We start from the raw sequence: 22,830 nt of genomic DNA, 5'->3' as shown, positions 1-22,830 counted from the left end.
AGGGTGGGCAGAGTGATGTATTAGAGGTGCCATGGGCAGTTTTAGGAAAACAAGGTTATTAAGAATAGTGACCTCTTCTTCTGGCTGCATGGGGCCTCCTGGGAACAGGAAGTGCTGTGCCATGCCTCCCAGCTTTGTCCATCCACCCCCGCCATAGCGCACGTCTGTGATGAATTATTCACTCCTTCCTTCCCTGCGTAATGAGGCTCTCCTCTGTCTCCAACTCGCCTCCACATCCGGCTCCTGGCATTTCTCACACTGCGGCAGCCGCAAAGGGGTCTCAGATCTGACCCCCCAGGTGGGAAGCATCCCCCCTCCCCGCCCTAGTGCCAGAACAGCACCCTGCTCCCAGGCCTCTGCCCCCTCGATGGGTCAGCCATGGTGTCTCAGGCCATGGGATTTCTTTCTTTATCAAGGAGCCAGGGATAATCATCCTAGGAATTGCTCTTGGAACCCAGGCAGCCTGGAGTGACCCTCTGGACCTGTTCTTTGTTCCTCACGCATTTATTGAGCGCTTGCTGTACGCCAGGCCAGGCACCGTGTTAAGTACTTGACATGGCCTTTCTCATCCTCACAGCAGCCCTGCGAGCTGTGAACTAAATTGCCCTGTTTTGCAGGTGAGAAAACTCTAAAGAGGAAGGGCCTTTCCAAGGTCAGGTAGGAAGGAGATGGCGCAGTCTGGGCCTCTGAGCCAAGCCTGCTGACTTCAAACCCACGCGGCTCTCCAGCGGGCATTTCTCAGTGGTCAGCTATCCCGTCTCCCCCACCAGGAGCAGGGGTCCCCTCTGTTGCATTCCCAGTGTGTGGCTCCTGGTCTGTCTTCTCCTGGGTCCCCTGAGGTTCTCTGCCCTCACTCTGCTCCCTCTGCCCCAGGACAGCCCTGCAGAGAGTGATAGGGTCCTGCAAGGCCCCCCTCCAGGCTGAGCCCCCACTTCTCAGGATCTCGCACCCTCCCCACCTGGTCACCACCTCTGTCCGTGCCCCAGCCTGTCTGGGTCCTTCCTGGGCAGAGCCTAGAGTTGAGCCCAGGTCTGGGGAAGTCCAACAGGACAGAGCAGGCAGATAAGCCGCACCCCCCCACCCCGAGATCCCAGGCACGCACTTTGGGTGAATGTCCTGATAGCACATGTGCCTGTGTCACCCCCACAACCAGCACTGATCTTGTCAGCTAATGTCCCAGCGCCGTTTCCGTGTGTTGGCTTGAATGTTCAGTCCAGCGGGACCATCTGCCCATCTTAGCTGCCCAGATAATTGTGGAGGCCACTGGCCCTGTCTCCCTCTCCAGGGAGATGGCCTGATGGAGCGGACGACACGTCCATCAGACAGGAGACCAAGGCTGAACCCCCTCTCTGTGGTCCTTGAACAGGTCCCTGCTCCTCCTGGCCTCGGTTTCCTTTCTGTGCCTCTTGCTCTGCTCTCCTGGGGCTGGAAGCCTCCTCTGAGCCTCCCCCCATCTGCCTACTTGCTCTCCTTGAGCTGACCTTGTCTCTGCAGCCCTGCATTTTGCTGTCTTGGCCGAGGTGGTGGTGACTCATAAGCAGATGTGTGGGCAGGTGGGTGGTGAGGGGGGCACATATCTGGCAAGTGCTCACAGCCACACACTGGGGCAGCTGGGGGCCCTGCAGGCGACCTTGGGGAAGGCCCCTGCCCCTCTCTGAGTCTCAGTGCCCCATTTGCAGAATGGGTCTATCGAGGAAGGTTTGTTTGACATTTGGAAACAGCCGGGGATCATTTGAAGCCCAAGCTGGGGACCGAGGAGAGGGCATCTCAGGCTGGCTGAGGGTGGAGCAGAAGCAGCCCCCAGAGACCACAGGTCCTACTCCTACCCTAGCCCACACATGTACCCCCATTTTACACGGGAATGTCAAGGCCAGTTTTGCTCAAGGTGGAGCCAGGACTTGAACCCAGGGCCCCTGTAAGACCCCCTGTGGTGCTCCTGCTGGAGGAGGGGGTGCTAACAGACTGGCAGGGGGCAGCTAGAATGGTCATCACCACTTTGGTGTCAGGCTCATCTGGGGGAAGATGGGCAAGAAAGAGGAGACATCTGGTCAGTTGACAAAAGCGGGACCGAGGGCTGCCTGAGGGCTTTGGAGACTCAGTAAGGCATCAACCAGCTGGAGGATCAGGGAAGGCTTCCTGGGGGAAGGGACAATGGGGCAATCTTGGGGGACTTGCAGGGTTTGGGCAGGCAGGGGAGGGATTAGAGAGGGCACATTCCTGGGGGGCCGTGAGTGTAAAGTTGGGGAGATGCGAGAGGGCTCAGGGAGCTTGGTGCGGGGAGGCGAGGCTGGAGAGGGACAGGCTGGTTCTGGACACCAGTTGGCAACCACCCAGTGATTCTTCCTGAACAGCGTAAAGGATGTCATGGAATGCAAGTGCCTCAGCTGGCAGGCAGCAGGCACTGGCCCAGAAATCTCAGGGTCAGGCCTCGTCCTCAAACACATGGCTTCTGCCAGAGCCTACCTCTAACCCTGCAGAGCCCGCACCCCACACCCCACACCCCACACCCCACACCTCGGCCAGGGATCACCCCACACCTCGACCAGGGAGCACCTGCTGCCTAGATCTCACTGGCATATTCTGAACTGGGCTGTGAGGGGTCCCTCCCAAATTAGCACCCTGCCTGAGCTTCCACCATCAGTCCGCAGTGCCAGGGTTCTCTTTCAACAGTCGAGTCCACCAGGAGGGCCCAACATCAGATAAAGCTGTCACACAAAGCCTTTTTGAGCACATGTGTCTGCTGAACCGTGATGAAGGCTTTGGAACCAGACACCCGAGTTCCTCAGTCTCCTGTCCTCTGAACTCCAGTTTCCTCACCTGTAAAAGGAGATTCCAGCCTGAAGCGAACAGCACCGGAGGTGAAATCTATAGCGGGTGAAAGACACACATATGAGCACCGCCCCAGACCAATGGGGTGAATGGCCACCCACGCTGTCCAGCCACACACTGGGGAGAGGCCCACAGGCTGGGAGGGGAGCTGGTGGGTCCCCACTGAAGCCATATCCAGACTCTGAGCTGTGGGTGCTCCCGCCAGGGCTCAGAGGCCATGACCTGGGACCAGACACAGCCCCTGAGCCTATGAAGGGTGGTACTGGGCCAGGGGGCCTGGGGCCTGGGGCCTGGGAGAGTCACGGGAAGGCAGGCTTCAGCTCAGAATGTCAGAGTGGCCCTCATCCCTCACAGCTGGTTAGGAATGAAGTGGGCTGCTCCTGAGGTGTGAGCTCCCCATCTGTGGAGTTGTACAAGCTGTGCCAGACAGCAGGAAGGATTTCCTGCATCAGATTGAAGTGTTAGAGGGGACACAGTATTGGTTTCTTTCCACTGTAGCCATCCAGAGATTATGTGTATTCATCATTGATTTCTCATTCATTCATTCGGCAAACACTTCGCGTTTACTGTGTGCAAGGCCCAGTCCCGGGCACAGGGTCAAAGTCAATGAGCTGGACAGTTGAGGATGTCCCACTTAGTGGAAAAGAACAGGTGAGCAAATGCATTGGAGGAAAGGCTGTGAAGGGAAAAGGGGACCCACTTGGTGTAGTCAGGGTGGGCTTCTCAGTAGAAGCAGTTTTTAGGTTGGGTTCGAAGGATGAAAGAGGGGAAGGGGGCTCCAGGCAGAGGGAAGAGCCCATGTAAAGGACCTGATGATCTGACCCTCAGCCCGTCCTAGCTGGAGTCCTTGGCCAAGTTCCTTTTCCTCTGGGCCTCAGTTTCTCCTCTGTAGAATGGGATCAGCAGGACTTTTGAAAGATTCCGAGAGGCCCTAGCTGGTTTGGCTCAGTGGATAGAGCGTCAGCCTGCGGACTGGAGGGTCCTAGGTTCAATTCCAGTTAAGGGCACATGCCCAGATTGTGGGCTTGATCCCCAGTAGGGGACATGCAAGAGGCAGCCAATAAATGATTGATTCTCTCTTATCATTGATGTTCCATTCTCTCCCTATTCCTTCCTCTCTGAAATCAATAAAAAGATTTTTTAAAAAAAGAAAGATTCCGAGAGACCCTGACATAAAACGCTGGGTACCCAGTAAGAGCTCTGTGAATGTTAGCCTCTTTCCTCTTCACCTGGGGCATTTGCACTTGTTCAGAAGGTAATGCTTGAACTAGAGGGTAGAAGGTAGGATTCCAGGCACAGTCTTAGCCACCTTGGCCTGAGGCCAGTCTCCCACCCCACGGGACATGAGGGCACAGGAAAAGGCCTGTGCCTCCCAAAGTCTCATTGATCACCAGCCACCAGAGGGCATTGCTGTGATCAGACGCTGCGTGCTGAGGCTCCAGCACACCCCTGATGACTGTTCCCCTGCAGCTGCACTGGCGCTCTCTGTCCCACCCTCCCATCATCACACTGGAGACAACTCAGGAGAGCCCGCTCCTCCTTAAACGCCACCCTCGTGGCAGCCACAGTGCCAGGAATGCCCCATTCAGTATTCCCTCCTCTAAAGCAGGTCTCTGTGTCTTCAGGACCCAGCTCACTTGCCTGTCCCGCCCACCTTCGATTTTGGAGCCCTTTGGCCTGCCATGCTGGTCAGTGCCTTTCCCTACACATGATGTGCACCTCCCCCACCACACCCCCTTTGCCAGGCTGTCCCCTCTGCCTGGAATGCCCTTCCTGCCTAATCTTTGAGTGTTTGGTTCTTTTGTTTCTCAAGGCTTAGCTCAGATGCTGCCTCCACCAGGCAGCTTGCCTGGACTTCTCCTCTGAGCCACCTTGACCCTTGGCCCCTTTGTGGTTTGGGCTCCTGTAATCCTCTTTGAGTATAATTCCTTCTGCGAGAGACACGGGTGTTCCGACATCATGTGTGATGTTCTTATCACAGAGTAGGTCCTGTGTGAACAGCAGCTCGGGAACCCCCACCCCACAGTCCCTCTGTCCTTCCTGCATCGTGTGCATGAGTGGGCTGGTGAGAGCACCTCCGTGTGTGCGTTTCTCAGGAGGCTCTGGATGCGGGGCTTGTGTGGATGGCACCAGGAGGGCCTGGGTTCCCATCCCAGCCCACCCCGCACGCTGTGTGACTAAGAGCAAGTGGTTGTACCTCTCTGGACCCCATTTCCGCATCTCTGAAGTGGGGATGTTGTGAGGATGAAATGAGAAAATAGATGTAGAATGCTGAAAACAAAGCTTGGCCCAGTTTCTGCTCCACCTGGTCCTGAAGAGCCATCAGCTGGGTTCCTCCCGATCCGGACCTTCCTCCCCGCTGGTCTGTGCACACAGACTGCCAGGCTGGCTCTCACAGTCACCTGAGACCCCTTGACCTTGCAGGGCTGGAGGAAGGCTGCGGTGAGGAGCGCTGGGAACTGGCAGGTGTCAGTCTGCAGCCACAGCCTGGGAGTGGCCTATGGGTGGGCATTACCCCTGAGGCACAACTCAGCCTGCCCTGAAGTCAGGTGAGGGGCACTGGAGGTGGGGGAGATGTCAGGCAACTTGGTCGAAGTGGGGGCCACAGCCAAACAGCACCCCTTATAAGGGAGTCACCTAGTGCCCCTCACGGCCTCTGGTGGGATCACAGACTGGGTCTCGGTTTCCCATTGGTAAAATGGGGACGGTAATGCCCACCTTATAGGAAAGTTTAACCACCAGCTGGGAAGCCGTTGTCCTGGCCTGACCTCCTGGGCGGTGTGAGGAGAGAGGGAGGAAGAAGCAACTGAAGAGCAATAAAGGGTTTATCTCTCGTCCTCAACCCGCCATCTCTGCACCCAGACTTCATTTCCGGCTGTCACTCAGGGGCCCTGTTGGGCTCAGGACACGGCTTGATTGTGATGGACTTGATTGTGTGGTTGTGATGGACCCGGCCCTGGGGCCTGAGAGGAAGAAAAGGCTGGGGTCCAGGCCCCCCCTGCTCTGCACTGGGGGAGCCCTCTCTGGGTCTCGGTTTTCCCAACTGTGCAGTGTGGGGTAGTTTGGTTCCTAATTGCAGTGGTCACTGCCCATGGTGGGAAAGGGTCAGGGACGCCAGGGGTCCTTCAGAATGGAGGACAGCCCAGCACAGCAGAGAATGTCCCAGCAGTGGTGACAACAGTGCCCCATTAAGAGACACCAGGAAGGGCTGCAGGCCTGGCCCTATGCAGGGAAGAGGTCATGAGTGTGTGTTGGACAGTCACCGGCTACAAAGCCCTCCCAAGGTCTCTGCCCTCACCCCTCCTGGGTGGGGAAGTAGAAGCCCAGACAGAGTGACTCCCCCCAAATCACACAGCTGGCAGGGCTGGGATTTGAACCTGGGCGCTTCTGACCTTCAAGTTCTGCCTCTCTGGTCTCTTTCTCAGGGTTGGTGTGACGTTCATGGCAGGAAAGTAGATGGGTGAACGCTTTCTGACTCATTAATATGTGGTCTCCCCAACTCCAGGGGCTGGGTGCTTTTATTATTCCCATTCTACAGGCGAGGAAATGATGGCCAGAGAGGTTTAGGCATGCGCCCCAGGTCACACAGCAATCCATCCTCCAACGTCTAACAAAACCTGAGGATGCAAAGGTGGCAGGGCCTTTCCTGACCAGGGGGCTGCTGCCCACCAGCTCAGTGGCCCTGCCAGTTCCCCTTGGGTTCCCAGTGCCCCTCACGGGCCATCCATTGCATCTGTGCTGGCCACCTGGGCACCTAGCAGGCCTGGCTTTCAGCCACTGCACACACCCAGCAGTCGGCCCCCCTTTTCCTCTGCTTCCTCGAGGTTTGGCAGCTTGGAGGAGAGGGGTCATCTTTGGAGCAGGGCAGCAACTGCTCCTGCTCTTAGGCCAACTCCCAGGGCAGATCGACCCCTTCTACCTTGGCTGAGTTCAATGTCTGAGGACCTTGCAGAGCCTTCTCACCCCCTTACTCTACAACCATCTGTGGCTCCCATTGTCTGCAGGAGGAAAGCCAAACTCCTAATGCTGTGCTTTGCAACTTCACCTGCATCCCCTGGGACCTTGTTAAATTCGGGTGGGGCCTGAGTATTACTGACCAGCTCTGTGGTGCCCAGGCTGCTGGTCCTTGGACCACACTTGGAGGAGTGAGACCTCATGACCTGGCTCCATCTCCACTTCCCACCTGGCTTCCTCACGAGTCACGTGGGATTTCATTCATGGACTCACATCTGCAATGGCTTTTTCCTTTTTTGACATGATCCTTCTCATCCTTCAAAGTCAGGCTCAAAAGCACCTCCTCAGTGACTAACAGCGCTAGCTGCTCCTCATCCGCTCTCTTGGATGCCTTAACAAGCCTCTGAAATTCCATATCAGCACCTTTAAGAACAGACCTCTTGCCCTGGCCTGGGGCTCACTTGGTAGGAGCGTCATCCCATACACTAAAAGGTTGCAGGTTTGGTCCCTGGTCATGGCACATACCTAGGTTGTGGGTTAGATCCCTCGTTGGGGTGCATACAAGAGGCAACCGATTGATGTTTCTATCTCTCTCCCTCCCTTCCTCTCTAGAAATCAATAAACATATCCGTAGGTGAGGATTAAAACAACAACAACAACAGCCCTCTTAGCTGTGAAGCTGGCTCCACCCTTACAGCTGGATACCTTGGGCAAGTTACTTAACCTTTCTGGACCGATTATTTATTTAAACCCTGCCTTGTGTCAAAATGGACCAACAGTTGCTTCCAAACATACTCTTGGATAAAATCAAAAGCCAGTGTGCTCGATGGGCTGACGGGGACAGAGGGCAGAGGGCAGACCCTGTTTCCCACCGTCTCCTGGGGTTTCAGCCCCCGATGCGGGCACCGCGGGCACTCAGAGAAACACTGAAGGGAAGCTCTCCCATAACCTGCGGCATGACCTTTCCAGGAGCTTCTCACCCTCAAAAGTAAATTCCAAAGGAGCGGTGAGAAAGACAAACATGGCGAGATTTCCGACAGCCCGTCTTAATAGCTCATTTAAATGCATCTGTACCGCAAGCAAATATTTTCTTAAGGGAGGGGGTGGATGTACCTCTCAGTCTTGTGCGCCATGAAGCCCTCCACCCTGAAGGGCTGTAAGCGGGGGCGGGGGTGAAGGGAGAGGAGAAGGCAGATGTCTGTTAGAGCAATTTACTTGCCGAGAAGGCTTCATCCCTTCCTGCCTGGCGCGGAGCTGGGACTGCCCGCAAGTGGCCCTTGGTACCTGGGGATGGTCAGGTTCTTCATCGAGAGCCTTGTGCTGACCATCGCCTGGCACCGTGACCCACATCCAGAGCCTGCATCCCCTTCTCTGCCTGGGCCAACTACAGGTCCTCCCTCTCTGACCCTCCTACCACACCTCCCATGGCTGGCTGAGATCTTGGACTTTCTCTTTGACCTTTGGCCTCACTGCTGGCCCAAGGGAACCTCGCCTGGAACTTGGACTCTGCCCCCTAAGACCTGCCTGCAGTCACCCAAAGAGGGAGCAGCCCTAGGCAGAAGGCAGCAATGGAGGACCACAAACCTATGGACACAGGGGTACAAGTGGCCCCGCCCCAGATTTAGATTCTGGACTGTTTTGGAGGTGCCATTAGTGTTGGGTTGGTAGGAGCCAGAGTGGGTGGCTCAGGAATTCTGTTTGGATTTTGTGGTGGGAACCCCTGTTCAGGAGAGAACCCAGAAGAAACCTCCCGTCGCTAACCACTTGGCAGCACGCTCCCATTTGCGGTGAGACCTGCTTGTTCCCATGTATCCAGGAACCCCACGGGAGCTGGGACCTCGTCTGCCTCCCTCTTTGCTGTGTGTAACTGTATGCACCATGTAGTCACAGTCTTTGACACCTCATGCCACCATCACCGAAGTACCTATGTGGTGTCCCCTCTGTGGGTGCCAGCACACATGGGTGGGCTGGGAGCAGGAGCAGCTGAGAGCTGGAGCAGGGAGTCCATCAGGGCCGCCAGGGTCAGTCCTGAGCTGGCATGGAGGGAGCTAGGAGTGTGCAGGGCTGAGGCCCAGCTGGGGCTGGAGTTGTGACCAGCTGCTCCTGCCTGTCAACCCCAGAGCAGATCCTCAGCCCAGCTCGCTGTCTTCCCAGAAAGCTGGGGATGGGGGGTGCCCCATGGGGCAGGCTGCTGGGCTCGCCTTCCCCAGGCTCCTCCTTATAGAAAGGGGAACTGAGGCTGGGGGAAAGTAGTTACATCTGCCTAGAATGTCAGTGGAAGGGCCCCAGGGGGCTCCAAGCACAAGAGAACTTGAGTCCTGACTGGTTTGGCTCAGTGGATAGAGTGTCGGCCTGCGGACTGAAGGGTCCCAAGTTCGATTCTGGTCAAGGGCATGTACCTTGGTTGAGGGCACATCCCCAGTAGGGAGTGTGCAGGAGGCAGCTGATGGATGTTTCTTTCTCATCGATGTTTCTAACTCTCTATCCCTTTCCCTTCCTCTCTGTAAAAAATCAATAAAATATATTTTAAAAAAATAAAACCATATGCTATAAAAAAAAAAGAGTTTCCAACTTGAGCCTACAGACGTGCCCTGGCATTATCCATTGGCTGCACTGGTTTATGTCTTGGGATTCTGTTGGAATCTGCTCTTTAAAGAAAATTTGAAAGGCACTGTTCCCCCTCTCCGGATGGGAAAACTGAGGCCTGGTAAGGGCGACCACTTGCCAAAGTCCCAGGGAAGTTAGGAGCTGAGCTGGACCTGGGGTCCATCTGCCTGAGGGCTCTGGGGGAGACCCCATGCATGCCACCTTCCAAGATCTCCTGCCCAGGCTATGGGAGTGAGGGTGTCGAACCCCATCCAGGAGCCAGACATGACAGCAGCATGTCCCCTTTAAGCAGAGAGCCGCCTGCTGCAGTGGGTGGACTCAGCGCCCAGCCAGTGGGAGCTGGGAGCTTCCCTCCCACGGCCCCTCCCTGGTGAGGGTGTGGGAGGGGCAGAGCAGCGTGGCTCCCAAGGGAGTCAGTGGGCAGCAGGGACAATAGCAGACATGCTGTGTGGGCTCAACCGGGAGACCCCTGAAGAGGCCGGTAAGTAATGGGGGACCTGTAGGCAGAGTGGTGGGGCTGGTTCCTCAAACTGCTGTCCGATGGGGGACTGGGATGGCTAAGAGTGGGACTGCCACTCCCCAGAGACCCAGGGCTTAGAGAGAGGGCAGGGAGCGGGACACCATAGGTTCCAAACTCAGATGCCCACAGGGGCACCTGGCCGGGGTGAGCAGGTGACAGGGCTATCTGTCTGACCGGCTGCTGTCCTGCAGCAAGGGGCCGAGACCACTGGACTGTCCAGAGGGCAGTGCTCAGCCCCTCAGGGGTGCCTCGGGGATGGCATCCACCTGGGCATGAGCGGGCAGGAGGGAGCTCCCTGCCCAGAGGTGTGGTGTGGAGGGAGCTCCTGGATCTTGTAGTGGGAGGGAGAAGCCCTGGCTGGGGTCTGGTTGCTGAGCCCTGGGGCTCTGGAGATGCAGTGGGAGAGAGGGTGGCACACAGCTGCCACATTCCTGGGTGGCCAGGATTGGGACTTAGGGAAGGGCTCTGGGGCGGGTGTAGTTGCTCCATCCATCTGTCCATCTGTCTCCAAGCCTGCCAGGCTGGCCTTACTTCTCCCCATACTCCCCAACAGGGAGCTTGGTCGGAGCCAGGACCCAGCCCTTCACTCTGTGCCCTGGGGCCACCCTTGTCAATCCCTCCCCACACTCTTGACTTTCCCGCCTGGCAACAACTCCTAAGGGAGGGACTGTGGACAGGAGAGAAACAGGGGCACAAACCTGGTGGTCTTCCAAACGCTCTACAACTACGACACAGTGACTGACTTGGGATTGGCACGCACACGAGTACAGCCGGGCTCCCCACCCATGAACTTAGGCTCCCACCTCCCGACCCATGGCAAGGGGCAGAGGCAGGGTTACCCTCAGACGCCACATAATAATAATGCAAACAATAGCTGACAGCTATTGAGATCTGACTCTGTGCCAGATCTTACTCTAACCTCAGCTCTCTCTGTGCGTTTTCTCATTTAATCTTCACAACAACACTGAGTTCAGGACCATTCTCCCCACTTTACAGTTGGGGAAACTGAGGCATGGAGATGTTACGTGGCTTGTCCAAGACTACCCAGCCAGAAGTGGCAAAGCTGGGATTCCACCCCATGCGGTCTGCTCCTGCCCACTCCTGGCGACTGCACTATAGATGGAGACACTGCTTTCCTGGCCTGGGCATCTGTGTCCTTTTGACCTAAGGCCCACATGAGTGGGGTCACCTCGTCCTGCAGTGATCAGAGCCACACGGGCAGTGGTGCCCCAGAGACCTCACCTGGGTCATTGGCAGGAGGTGTCTTCCCCTGCTATTGGGCCTCTGCCTCCAACCAGGCTTAGGCTTCAGCATCGCCTGCCTGGTCCTTTGCCCAGTCTCCTCCCTGGCTTCCTGGTCTCCTCCTCCTCCTCCTCCTCCTCCTCCCCTTCATCCTCCTCTCCCCATGCTCCTTTTGGGAGCTTACTAAAATGTAAATCCAATTACAGCTCCTTATCCTGGCCTTCAAGGCCCTTCATGATCTCCCTGACTTTTTCTCTCTCTGGTGACTTACCTGACCCCCACCCTCCCACCGCAGCCCCCACCTACATTCCTCCCCAGGTCACAGAACCTCATGGTCACAGCTGCCAACCCTCTTTTTAAGAAAAATCCAAAGATGGAGCTTCAGGCATAGCTGGATCCAGGTGCTCACTTAACACTGTTAGGTTTATGCTTCTTTTTAGGCGCGTTTCATTTCAGGCAGACATTTGCTTCTCCAGGGGGCCCCTTGGACTTTGAAGCTTAAGGTTACCTAGTTCAGCTCTCCCTAAGGAAGGACCATTCCTAGCAGTTTCAGCAAATGCCCCAAGGTCTGCTCTTGTTGGCCGAGCTTGGGTCACATGCCCTCTCCTGACCACTCACTAGATCTCTGATTGGCCAGGCCTGGTTATGTGGCCTCCCCAGGAGCAGAGGGACAGGGCAGCCAACGCGTGGCCACTCCATACGCACTCCACGTTTTTCAGAGAAGGCTGAGCCCCGAGCAGTCAGGCCACTCACAGTGCTTTTCCATGAGCACCAGGCCCAGTGCCCTTTCTCTGCCCCAAAGGACTCCTGCTTGCCTGAGCCCTTTCCAGGCCTGTCCTCTGGCCATATTCAGCCTTGCTCCTGGGAGTCTTGTTTACCCTCCACTAACTCGAGCCCTTGAGGAAAGGCTGTGAGCAGGGCTGGGACACACATGGACACAGACTTTGGCAGTAACTTCCTCCCTCACTCCCCACCCTGTTTCCAGTGTTCACTCTTTTCTGACTCCAGGCCACAAAGTGGTCTTTGTTCCTCAGCACTTGCCACCCAGGAAGGCTAGGGCAGTGTGTGTGTGTGTGTGTGTGTGTGTGTGTGTGTGTATAGTCCCTCGTCTGCGGCCTGGGCTTCCCACTCCTCTGAGGGGACTCTCACCAGACCACCTGGATCCCTGCACAGGCCCAACCTCCTGTGCCACAGCAGGGGCTGTAGCCCTGGGGGACCCCAGGCTCCAGACTATGGAGGCCACAGAGGCCAAGGAGGCCATGGCAGCCATGGCTTAGAGTCCGGGAGGCCTGGGTTTGCATCCTGGGTCTGCCTCTTCTTGATTTTATGACCCTGAACAACTCATGCTACCTCTTTGATTACCATTCTCCTAATCTGCAGGTGAAATCTAATTCAACGTTATTTACTGAGCCCTTACTGTATGCAGGCTCTCTGTGCTGGACATAGCAGGGAACAGGCAGACAACATCCCAGCTGATATCCTGGTGGGACAGAGGCAGATAGTTAGTAAGATCGCAAAGTTTTTTTAAAAAAAAAGTCAGGTCTGTTAGATGGTGTTGAATGCTCTGAGGATAAATCAAGCAGAGAAGGAAGGTGATAGGAGGTGTTGGAGGCGTGGGGAGTGCAGGTGTAAGTTCAACAGACTGGTTGGGGAAGACCTCCCTGAGAAGGTGACAAGTTCCTGAAGGAGGTGAGGGAGGCAGCTTTGTGGATGTCTGAGGAAGAACATCCTGAGCAGAAGGGATAGTCAGTGCAAAGGCCCTGGGGTGGGCTTGCGTCTGGTGTTGAGAATAGCGAGCAGACCTGGCAAAGGGGAGATCTTTAGGAGGCCAGGGAACCTGAGGGACTGGGGTGACAATTTTGCTTTTACTCTCAACAGGGTGAATTGAGTCTTTTTACTGCTCCGGGCAACCACTGGTGGGAAATAAAATGGTTCCATGGTGACTCAGTTTTGAGGTCATGTTCCTTGATGTTGCTGGTTTCAGAGTTAGACAGGAGAGCGCAGACTCAGAAGGCAGAAGGCCAAGGCCTGACTTGAGCCTGCACCCCATCCCACATGATGTTGGGGCCACCAGGAGTGTGACTTCAGGCCCAGTGCCAGGCACTTCCCACACTTGGTGGGAGCTCTCCAGTCATGCTCATGGCTCCTGGGAGCCCTGACGTGCCTAGCCTGTGGATGCCTGAGCTCTCTCCCCGGGGTGGGAGGGAGGAGCAGTGGGGGCTCCTGGAGGCCAGCACTGCCTCTAGGGTGCCCCTTATTGGGAGAGGGAGAGAGCAGAGCCGAGGGTTAAGGGTATGGCCTGTTGAGGGGCCCAACAGGCCCGTATTCCAGTCTTTCCTCTGCAGTCACCAGCTGAGTGACCTCTCTGGGCCTCTGTCTCCTCATCTGTACATTGGGGACCATCAGATAGTTCTCAGTGGAGTTAAACTCGTTCAGGGCAGATGAAGTGCTTAGAGCAGGCCTGGCACAGGGAAGGGCTCCACAGCCGGTGCCCCTTCTCTGTTCCTTTTCTCTTACAATCCTTGGTACCAAGTGAATCAGGAGTCTACTTTTTAAATTAATTGACGTTTTTCCTTCTTGTTTCCCTTGAAAGCATGCATACAACAGAAAGAGCGCAGCGTTGATCTTTCCATGCTTCCCTCCCACGGGAAGCTGGCTTCTGGGGAGGGTGGTCAGCTGTGAGGGTAAGGCTGTCACTTCGAGCAGAATCAGCTTCGATGTGTCTCCATCCAGCTGTCTGCCCTGGTCCAGCTGTGATGGCCAGAGGGACATTATCTGTGAACAGTTCCCAAAGGAGCTGGGGCTGGGCCATGGGCACTGTCCCTGAGTCTGCCCAGGTCTGCCATGGTATGGGAGGCGGGGACGGGAGGGGGCCTCTGGCTCTGCCGCCGAGGAACTTAGGAGCTGGGTGACCCTGTGCATGTGAACCTGCCTGTGCCTCAGTGTCCCCATCTCTAACATCGGGATGATAATGGTACCCACCACATAAAGTGGTGATAATTTTAAAGTTCTTAGAACACGGCCTAGGGTCAAATCTTGGCCCTGTTCCTTATAGTAGGAAGTTACTTAAGCCTCTCTGTGCCTCAATTTTCCCATCTTTCAAATGGGAATAACAATCATACCACCTCAGAAAGTGGTGAGGATTAAATGGGATAATGCTTATGAAGCACATAGCACCATGCCCAGCATTTAATCGGTAGGAGTTGTTACCATTACTGAGCTAGGAAAACCTTTCTAATGAAGGGAACAGAGGGGGCAAAGGGAGAACTGTCATGTTTCATGATTTCTCGGTACTGTACAGTCTCATTGATTCCTCCCACCAACCCATGATGTGGGCACTGCACCCCCACCGTGCAGAGGAGACGCCCAGCGGTCGGAGAGAAGTGACTTGACCCGGAGCCATTAGTTGGCAGCAGATGTGGAATCAGAATCTGAAGTTGGCCTAAGTCCAAAGTCCATCCTTTCTTTTCCAGCAAACCAGCAACGCCTTCAGAGGTGGGGTCAACCAAGCCAGGAGTGGCCGAGCACATGGAATGCTGTAGAGGGTTCCCCTGGAGGGTCAGCAAGCGGCCACCATGTACAATTGATGGGGGGACCCAGGGGCGAGTGGGGGGCCCTCTGCTCCCCATCAGCACACGGGGGCGGGCTGGCCTTGCAGGTGGCTCGGCGTCATGTTGTCATTTCCTGTTTGTCCCAAGTCGAGCCTCTCTGGGCATCCATTTTCTCAGGGGTCCCCCTCTCAGATATGAGCGCTTCTTCCTGGAGGCCCACAGAGTAGCATCAGTCAAGGCTGAGTCTATAGCCCCTCCCAGCAACCCCCTCCCACGCCCCCTCTCCGGCTTAGGGGGTCCTGGCAAAGGTAGTGGGCCAGGGGCTGACTTCCTTTTTCCTTTGTCAAAGCTCAATAGCTCCGTGGGGCTCCAGAGAGATGGAGATAATTAGGCAAATTAGCAACGCCCTCAAGAGAAACGACATAAAAAAGCTCACCCACCCACCCTGGGCACAGCGGGGCCGGGGACCAGGTGTACAGGGCTGTGCAGGGTACAGCGCCTCTCCCTTCTGCTCCCCCCTCTCACCCAGCCCACATGTGCCAGGGCGGCTGGCATCACTGCGGAAATGAATTTCCCTCTGAAGCGAGTTCTTACAGGATGGATGGACTGAAGTCAAAAGCTCATAATTGCCCATTGCTGGAAGGAGGAGATAGGAAAAAAGAAACTCGAGGATAAAAATATCTCTGTTTTTTTATGCACGTTTCCAGCTGAAAATTGGTGGGAAAGATGTTTTTGAAAAGCCTTCATCTCTAAGCATATAATTACCAGGTCTCAGAACAAAAAAGAGAGAGTGGGAAAGAGTGAGCATGTTCTCTGAGGGAGGGGGCCTGGGGCCTGACCCCCTGGGGATTTCTATAAATAAAATCATTTCTTCAGATTCTCAAGCCTGGGCTGGCTAGAGCCAGCGATGGAGGGGCAGGGATAACCCCCCCTCCCCCCCATTTTACAGATGGAGAAATAGAGACTTAAGTCACACAGCCAATGGTAATTCTGACCCTGCTGAGATTCTTGGTTTGCATGCTGCTTCAGTCTCTCCTCCCCCCCAAAGCTTGTGACAGTGGTATGCTATGTCCCCTCTGAACAGGAATCAGCAAACATTGTAGCATTCCTTGTGGGTGCCTTTCTGAATATGGCAGTGGGTCTTAGATAGCCAGTTTCATCCGGCAATTCACCTCTCTAGAAAGAGGTCAGCACAGCCACAGCCTAAAACACGTGTGCCTTTCTCTAGAGAAGGGTCCTCACTTATTGCCCACTGACTCTTTGTCTGCAAACAGTTGTATGAACCCTGGTTTGCAGCACACTGTCAGGCCCGCTTGACTGCTGGGAAAAGAGATGGCCCACAGCCTCAGCCCAAAGCCAGCAAGAAGTTGTAGAAGGAGGGAGTTGGGGCCACTCAGTGTTGAGACAAGCAGCTGTCTCCGCTGACCCTGCAGTTCAATTCATCACTGAGTAGTTCACTAGAGCAAGATCTGACTATTGGGATGAGGAGAGAAGGGAGAGGACACACTTGGAGGATTCCACAGAGACACCTCGGGGAATGGGTCCTGGCCTTCGGCAGCCAGCATCCTGCATCCTTTGCTTCAGAAAGAATCCTGCATTGTTCCTCAGTCTTAGTTTCTGAATCTTTTTAAAAAAAACATATTTTTATTGATTTCAGAGAGGAAGGGAGAGGGAGAGAGAGATAGAAACATCAATGATGAGAGAATCATTGATCGGCTGCCTCCTGCACGCCCACACTGGGGATCAAGCCCGAAATCCGGGCATCAGGGAATCGAACCGTGACCTCCTGGTTCATAGGTTGACGCTCAACCACTGAGCCATGCTGGCTGGGCAGACTCTGAATCTTTTGTTTTTAGTATCGGGGTTCAAAACTCCACCTTTAACTCACTGTTGTTCCACTCTATTCTTTGGGATCCTACTGCTCTGAATTTGGCGAATTTATCCTCGCTTCCTCCTTTCCTTAAGAGATCATCTCCCCCTCCACCATCCCAGACTCATAACCTGGAGCCAGCAAGCTTATCTTTGGTCTGCCCCGGGTTGCCCAGTGGCAGAATCTCATTTGCACAGGATAAGACCGATTTCAATTCCAGAATTGCCCTCATGAAATACGAGAGACGTTCGCTGTCGCACAGTTGATATAACCCAATCTTATTAATTTTATTAGCTCAGAAACATCTTGTTGAATCTAAATGAAGTGCGAGTTAGAGAACTGTAATGGGAGGCATTATACTTAATGGGGTGTTGCCTAAATCGTTACTGGCTGGTGTGAACAGAGGGCCTGGGGGGAGAGGGGTGAGCGGAGCTGCTGGGCGCCCAACTCCAGAGGCCCTAGAAACGACTCCGGGTTTAACTGCTGTTTGATTTGCTGTTTTCCTCCTTCTGGCAAGCAAAGGGAGCTTAGCCCTGGCCTGCAGAGCGGAGTGAGGGCACTCGGGCTCTGTGAGACCCAGATTGAGCTGCAACCCTCACTTTAGAGCAGCGGCGGCCAAACGGTGGTCTGTGAGGTCGGAAAGGTTGGCTGCCTCTGCTCTAGAGCAGTGATTCTCAAGGTGTGTGTGTAGGGGAGAGGGGGGCGTCAGTATTGTTCCCCTATTGGACATTGGCAATGTGTGAAATCATTTTGGGTTGTCAGACCGGGGTCGGGTGCTACTGGCATCTAGTGGTTAGGTCTTGCTGTGGCCAGGAGGCTGGGGGAGGGGAGAAGAGTGATCTCCCCATAGCCGGTGAATGGCTGGGCCAGGATATGCACTCAGGCCAGGCTGAGCCCTGAGTCCATGATCGTAACACTGGGCCAAGCTGGCGCTGCAGGGGTGAAGGAGGCAGGAAGGTTATTCTTCAAGGGCAAGCAAGTAGGGTGGGGGGCACGTGCAGGCTCAGGTGAGACAGATTCACCTTGGGCTGCCTAGAATGTCTGAGAATATGGCTCGTTCACTGTAAAGTGCAGTCCTCGTGAAGAGTCATTCATTGGGTCCACTGCAGATGGAGTGTGCTCAGGGCCAGCACTGTCTCCCATGGGCTGTGACACCTACCTGCCTGCGAGGGAGCTCCCTGTCCCCGCAGGTGTGCAAGCACAGCCTCAGGTGGTGCAGTCAGCAGACCCTGGTTCTAACCCACATTGCGTAACTCCCCAGCTGTGTGACCATGGGCATGAGTTGTCCCTCTCTGGGCCTCAGCTTCCTTACGGGTGCAATGGAATAATATTACCCATAATAATAATACCAGCCCCACGGGCTGTGCAGATGGTTAACCACAGAACAGTGTGAATGTTCAAAAGAATGTTATTCAGCCCCAAGAGCAGAGATAGAGCCGCCCTTGGGAGGAGAAGCCACCAGGATCGCCCAGCAGAGACACCGGTGGAGCTGGTGGCAGGAAGGAACCCCTCTTTCAGGCCACACCCATGAAAGGTTGGCCTGAATGGAAATGAAAATGGAGCTCTGGGCCTTTTTTCTCTCTCTCTTGCCTGCAGACGATGGGCCTTACTCCAAAGGAAGCAAGGATGCAGGAGGTGCCGACGTGGCCCTGGCTTGCCGCAGACAGAGCATTCCAGGTACCGAAACCCTCTCCTTCCCCCTTCCTCTTTCTCTGTCCTGGAGGCACGGAGAGCTCTGGGTGGGGGTCAGACAGCATTGGCTTTGCTGCTAATTGCTCTGTGACCTTAGACCAACCACATAACCTCTCTGATCTGTAGAAAGGAAATATCTCACCCAGCGTAATGCAGCCAACTGCCCTGCTTACCTAACTGTTAGCCTCACTTGTTTTGGCGCCGAGGGCCCCAGATTGGCCCGTGCTGCCCCCTCATCTTCCATGTGTCGGCAGAGGAGTTCCGAGGGGTCACCGTGGTGGAGCTGATCAAGAAAGAAGGCAGCACGCTGGGCCTGACCATCTCAGGTGGCACCGACAAGGACGGGAAGCCCAGGGTCTCCAACCTGAGGCCCGGGGGGCTGGCGGCCAGGTGAGAGAGGGCTTGGTGGGGGCAGCAGGAGGGGGCTAGGGGCCAGTGGGAAACAAACTAGGGCTTTGGGTAAAGCAATCAGGCAGTTGTTTCCAGAAGCTCTCAAGAGCTCGGTGTCTGCGGAAGGAAGCCCTGCAGCGGGGGCTATACCTCTAGGCCCCAGCTTCCTCTCTTTGCCTTTACAGCAGGTGCTCACTCGGCCACTGTGCCTCCTCTAGCCAGGCCCCTCCAGGCTTTGCCTATACGTTTCCCTCTGCCTGGAAGTCTCATGCCCCATGACAGCCTCCCGGCAGACTCCTGTTCATCCCTCCCCATTGCCTCTGGGAAGCCCCTAGCCCCAGGCTGGGACAGCCGCTCTGCTCACACAGCCCCATGTGCCACTTCTACACACATTGCCCTGGATTTCCCCATTGTTTTGGCTCCCTTGGACCATGAGTTCCATGAAACCTGGGAGTTAGCCTCTCCATCGCTGCCTCTCTGGATGGAGCGAGCACTGACAAGTGTTCAGTTGAACAGAACAGATGAGTGGTGAAAAGCAGGAAAGAGTGTTAGGACTAGCAAAGGAGGTGATCTGGCCCCTCTGCAGGCTCGCCTGGAGCCAGTGAGAGCTCGGAGGGTGACCCCCAGTAGGAGGGAAGGCAGGCAGACCGGCCTTGGGGGAAGTGCCAGGCCTGGGTGTCAGACAGGTCTAGGTTAGCATCCACGCTCTCCTACTCACTCACTGTGTGACCCTGGACATCGTCTAACCTCTGAGCAACAAGGATCCGGGTGACATAAGGATCCCATGGGAGGGTGGGTGTGAATGCTGGCACCCGTCACCATGCCTGTGCTCTGGCCTCCGTGCTCCCAGGAGTGACCTGCTGAACGTGGGCGACTACATTCGGTCAGTGAACGGGATCCACCTGACCAGGCTCCGCCATGATGAGATCATCACCCTGCTCAAGAACGTGGGCGAGCGCGTGGTGCTGGAGGTGGAGTATGAGCTGCCCCCGCCCGGTGGGTGCCCTTGGACGGGGAACTTTCTCCGCTGCCTTGGTTGTGGGTGGACACCGCTGCCTCCCTGCCAGGGCCTGGGTGGTGGGGATCGTGCCAGATGGGGAAGGTGGGACCTGGAGACTGACCACAGACCTCCATCCCTCACCCAGGGGCTTTGCCTGCCACCACAGGATGCTGTCCCCAGGGGGTGGCAGGGTCCTGTTTATAACTCACGGTCATATTACATATTTATTTGCAGATTTTTTTTTCCTTTAAGGGGACAAGTTTGGGGAACATTGGCTGAATAACTTGTCCCCTGCCCTACTGCTCTCCCCAACCTATCACCCTGCATAGAGTATAGTGGCCTAACTCTGAATTTTCAAAGTTGGCCTGGAAATTGGGTAACTGAATTCAACCCTGGCCTGAGCCCACCAGCCATGGATTCAAGCCTGAGTTCCACCATCGTCTCTGTGTGAGGGTGGGCAGGCCCTTTCCTCTCTCCAGGTGATGGACAAAGTGGGTACTAGGAAAAGGGTCCCTCTAGGCCTCACTTGTCCTACCCGTTAAATGGGGAGGAATTTGCCCTTCCTGTAGTCTCCATGACTGGTCACCCAACTCTCCTGGAACGAGCTTTGGGGACATCTGCCAGCTCAGCGATGTGACTGAGAGACTCAAGGGGGTCCTCCGTTTTTCTCTAGCCCCTGAGAACAACCCAGGGATCATGTCAAAGACAGTGGACGTCTCGCTCTACAAGGAGGCCAATAGCTTTGGCTTTGTCCTGAGAGGTCAGTGTAATTGTCACCCTTGGGCCGGGGGGCGGGGAAGTGGCTAATTCTGATTCTGTGTATGTTCTGTTTTGCTTTAATGAATCTGTGCATAAATCGGATATGTCATCTATATCTTGCTTCTGACTTTAAAGAACCCAGGACTATTAAGCCAAGTGTTAAATGGAAAATGCTGCCAAGCAATGAAATGTAGGTGGTTGAGGGGAGTATGAGGGAAAAGTTGTTTCAGAAAATGGTGGTGCCACTGAGACTGAGAGCAAAGTTTGGAGCTGCCTGGCCATCAGGGCCGAAAGGGAAACAGGATGAGATCCGAGGAAGGGAAGCAAGCCAGTTAGCAGGGTGAGGACTTTGGCCATGCCCTCTACTGGCTGGCGGGAGGTGGGATTTACAGCCAGTATCTCAGAAGAGGGTCTGTGAGTAGCAAGGATAAGGTCCTCAAACAGATGTAATGGGGACAGCACTGTAGGGCCTGGGTCAGGGTCTCTGGGCATCAGGAAAGGCATGGGTAGGTGATTTTCTGCCTCTTGCTGAACTCCGTCCAGGAGGGGCCCATGAAGACGGCCACAGGTGTCGCCCACTTGTCCTGACCTATGTGCGACCTGGGGGCCCTGCCGACAGGTGAGCCTGAGCCAGAGGAAGCCTTACAGCCTCGCACTGTGCTGACCAACCCCAGCTCCTTGTGAAGAAGGCAGAGCTGAGGCCTTTGTGCCCATTCTCCAGATGAGCACACTGAGGTCCAGAGAGAGTACACCCTTTGCCCATAGTCGCTCAGGGAGTATTTGGTGGAGCCAGGACTAAACCCCAAATGAGAGAGACCCCAAGCTCTTTCTTCCCCAACATTCTGTGGTTTCAGGGGACCGTGGGAAAACGAGCCTTAGTATCACATTGCTCTTCCCTTCCCTGGCCTTAGTTTTCCTCTCTGTGGAATGGGTCCAATATTTTAGCCCCCAAGATTTGGCCCTCTGTAATTCAGCCCCTGCCCCCACCCCCCAGTCCTGGCTGCACTGCCCACCCCGGCCCTGCCCAGACACGCAGGAGGAGAGAATGTGGAGGAGGAATGTGCCCGGTTCCCAGCGCCTGGAGTCCCAGTGGGAGATTCCTGGCCGTTTTAAGAGAAGCCTGGAAGGGCCTTGTCAGAAATCTAAATCTGTCCTGGAACAAGGCCCTGCAACAAGCTATTCATAGAACCTCCCAGAATAGCTTTGGCCACCTGTTGGGGCAGGCATTCCAGGGCGGGGACTTGACCCAAGCCGAGGTGAACCCCAGCTCGGGCCCCACCCTGGGGCCCCCGGTGAATTGGTTCCCAGGCCCATTTGTCACCAGGACAGAATCACTGCTGAGGAGCCAGGTGGGACCGTGGGAGGGAAGCTCTGTGATGGGCAGCATGGAGCATCCAGATGACCCCACCGCTGATGCCGTGTGGCCCTGGCGGGGCTGCCGTCCTCTCTGGACCCTGGCGTGCTCGTCTATCCCCGGGGCAGGAGGGTGTGGCGATCTCAAGGGCCATCCCCCTCAGGCATTCTAGGGTTGAGCTTAAGCACCAGGTGGGGTGGGAGATGTCAGAGCGGACCGGTTCCTGTCTTCCCCCGCCCACGTGTTCATCTGCACAGGCCTAGTCGCTCATCCTGTCACTCCTCATGCGTGCCTTCACTCACCTGTCCCGTCCCTTTCTCCTTCACCCACTCCCTGCCCCTCCTCTGTCCTCTGTGCCCACCTTTCCCAATGCCCTCTCGGCAGGGCTGTGCCCAGTGCCCACGCCGGGCCAGGGGGCTGACGGGCCCTTCCCCGCAGGGAGGGCTCTCTGAAGGTGGGCGACAGGCTGCTCAGCGTGGACGGGATCCCCCTGCACGGGGCCAGCCTCGCTGCGGCCCTGGCCACTCTGCGGCAGTGCAGCCACGAGGCCCTCTTCCAGGTGGAGTATGACGTGGCCATTCCAGGTAAGCGGGGGCCTGCGGGCCAGGGCTGGGCAGGAAGAGGCCCGGGGTGGTGGTGCATGTCATGGGCATGACCCTCACCGCTGCAAAGGCTGGATGACCTGGGCCAGTCGCTCAGCTTCTCTATCTGGACAATAAACACTATGAACCTGGCACTGTTTGATGCAACGGGCATTCTGCTGAGGACAGAACAGAGGTCGCTGTTCTCATGAAGCTGACGCTCTGGTGGGGAGAGATGGGCAGTAACCAGAGTGAGTCCAATAGAGAGTATGTCAGACATCAGTAAGTGCTGCAAAAAAAGTTAGGGAGAGAGATGGGAAAGGCTGGGAGGGGCTTTCTAATGTGCAGCCACCCAGTGGGAGAAAGGCCAGGGTGGTTGGACCAGGCTGGTGGCTGAGGAGCAACACCGTAGGGGGCAGGTTCAGGAAATGTGATGGAGGTCGAGCCGGCCCGATTGGCTGGCGTTTGGACATGGTGGTGG

At 55.8% G+C, this 22,830-nt stretch overlaps 1 protein-coding gene across 1 annotated transcript in view; it reads left to right on the top strand.

Annotated features, from left to right (window-relative positions):
* Positions 1-9,820: 9,820 nt before the first annotated feature.
* The window catches only part of GRIP2 (glutamate receptor interacting protein 2), a 34,610-nt gene continuing 21,600 nt past the window's right edge, over positions 9,821-22,830 (top strand). Inside the window, exons 1-7 of the mRNA XM_070433553.1 lie at positions 9,821-9,871; positions 18,170-18,250; positions 18,520-18,655; positions 19,506-19,651; positions 20,329-20,415; positions 20,958-21,033; positions 22,207-22,352. Of these exons, the coding sequence (XP_070289654.1) occupies positions 9,832-9,871; positions 18,170-18,250; positions 18,520-18,655; positions 19,506-19,651; positions 20,329-20,415; positions 20,958-21,033; positions 22,207-22,352 (712 nt within the window). The 5' untranslated portion in view covers positions 9,821-9,831. The remainder of the gene's footprint in view (positions 9,872-18,169; positions 18,251-18,519; positions 18,656-19,505; positions 19,652-20,328; positions 20,416-20,957; positions 21,034-22,206; positions 22,353-22,830) is intronic.

The sequence above is a fragment of the Myotis yumanensis genome, unplaced genomic scaffold, assembly GCF_028538775.1.
Source record: "Myotis yumanensis isolate MYYU_CA2020_CCGP unplaced genomic scaffold, mMyoYum1.0.hap1 SCAF_14, whole genome shotgun sequence".
Taxonomy (NCBI): Eukaryota; Metazoa; Chordata; class Mammalia; order Chiroptera; family Vespertilionidae; genus Myotis; species Myotis yumanensis.
This window is presented reverse-complemented; position numbering and strand designations above follow the sequence as displayed.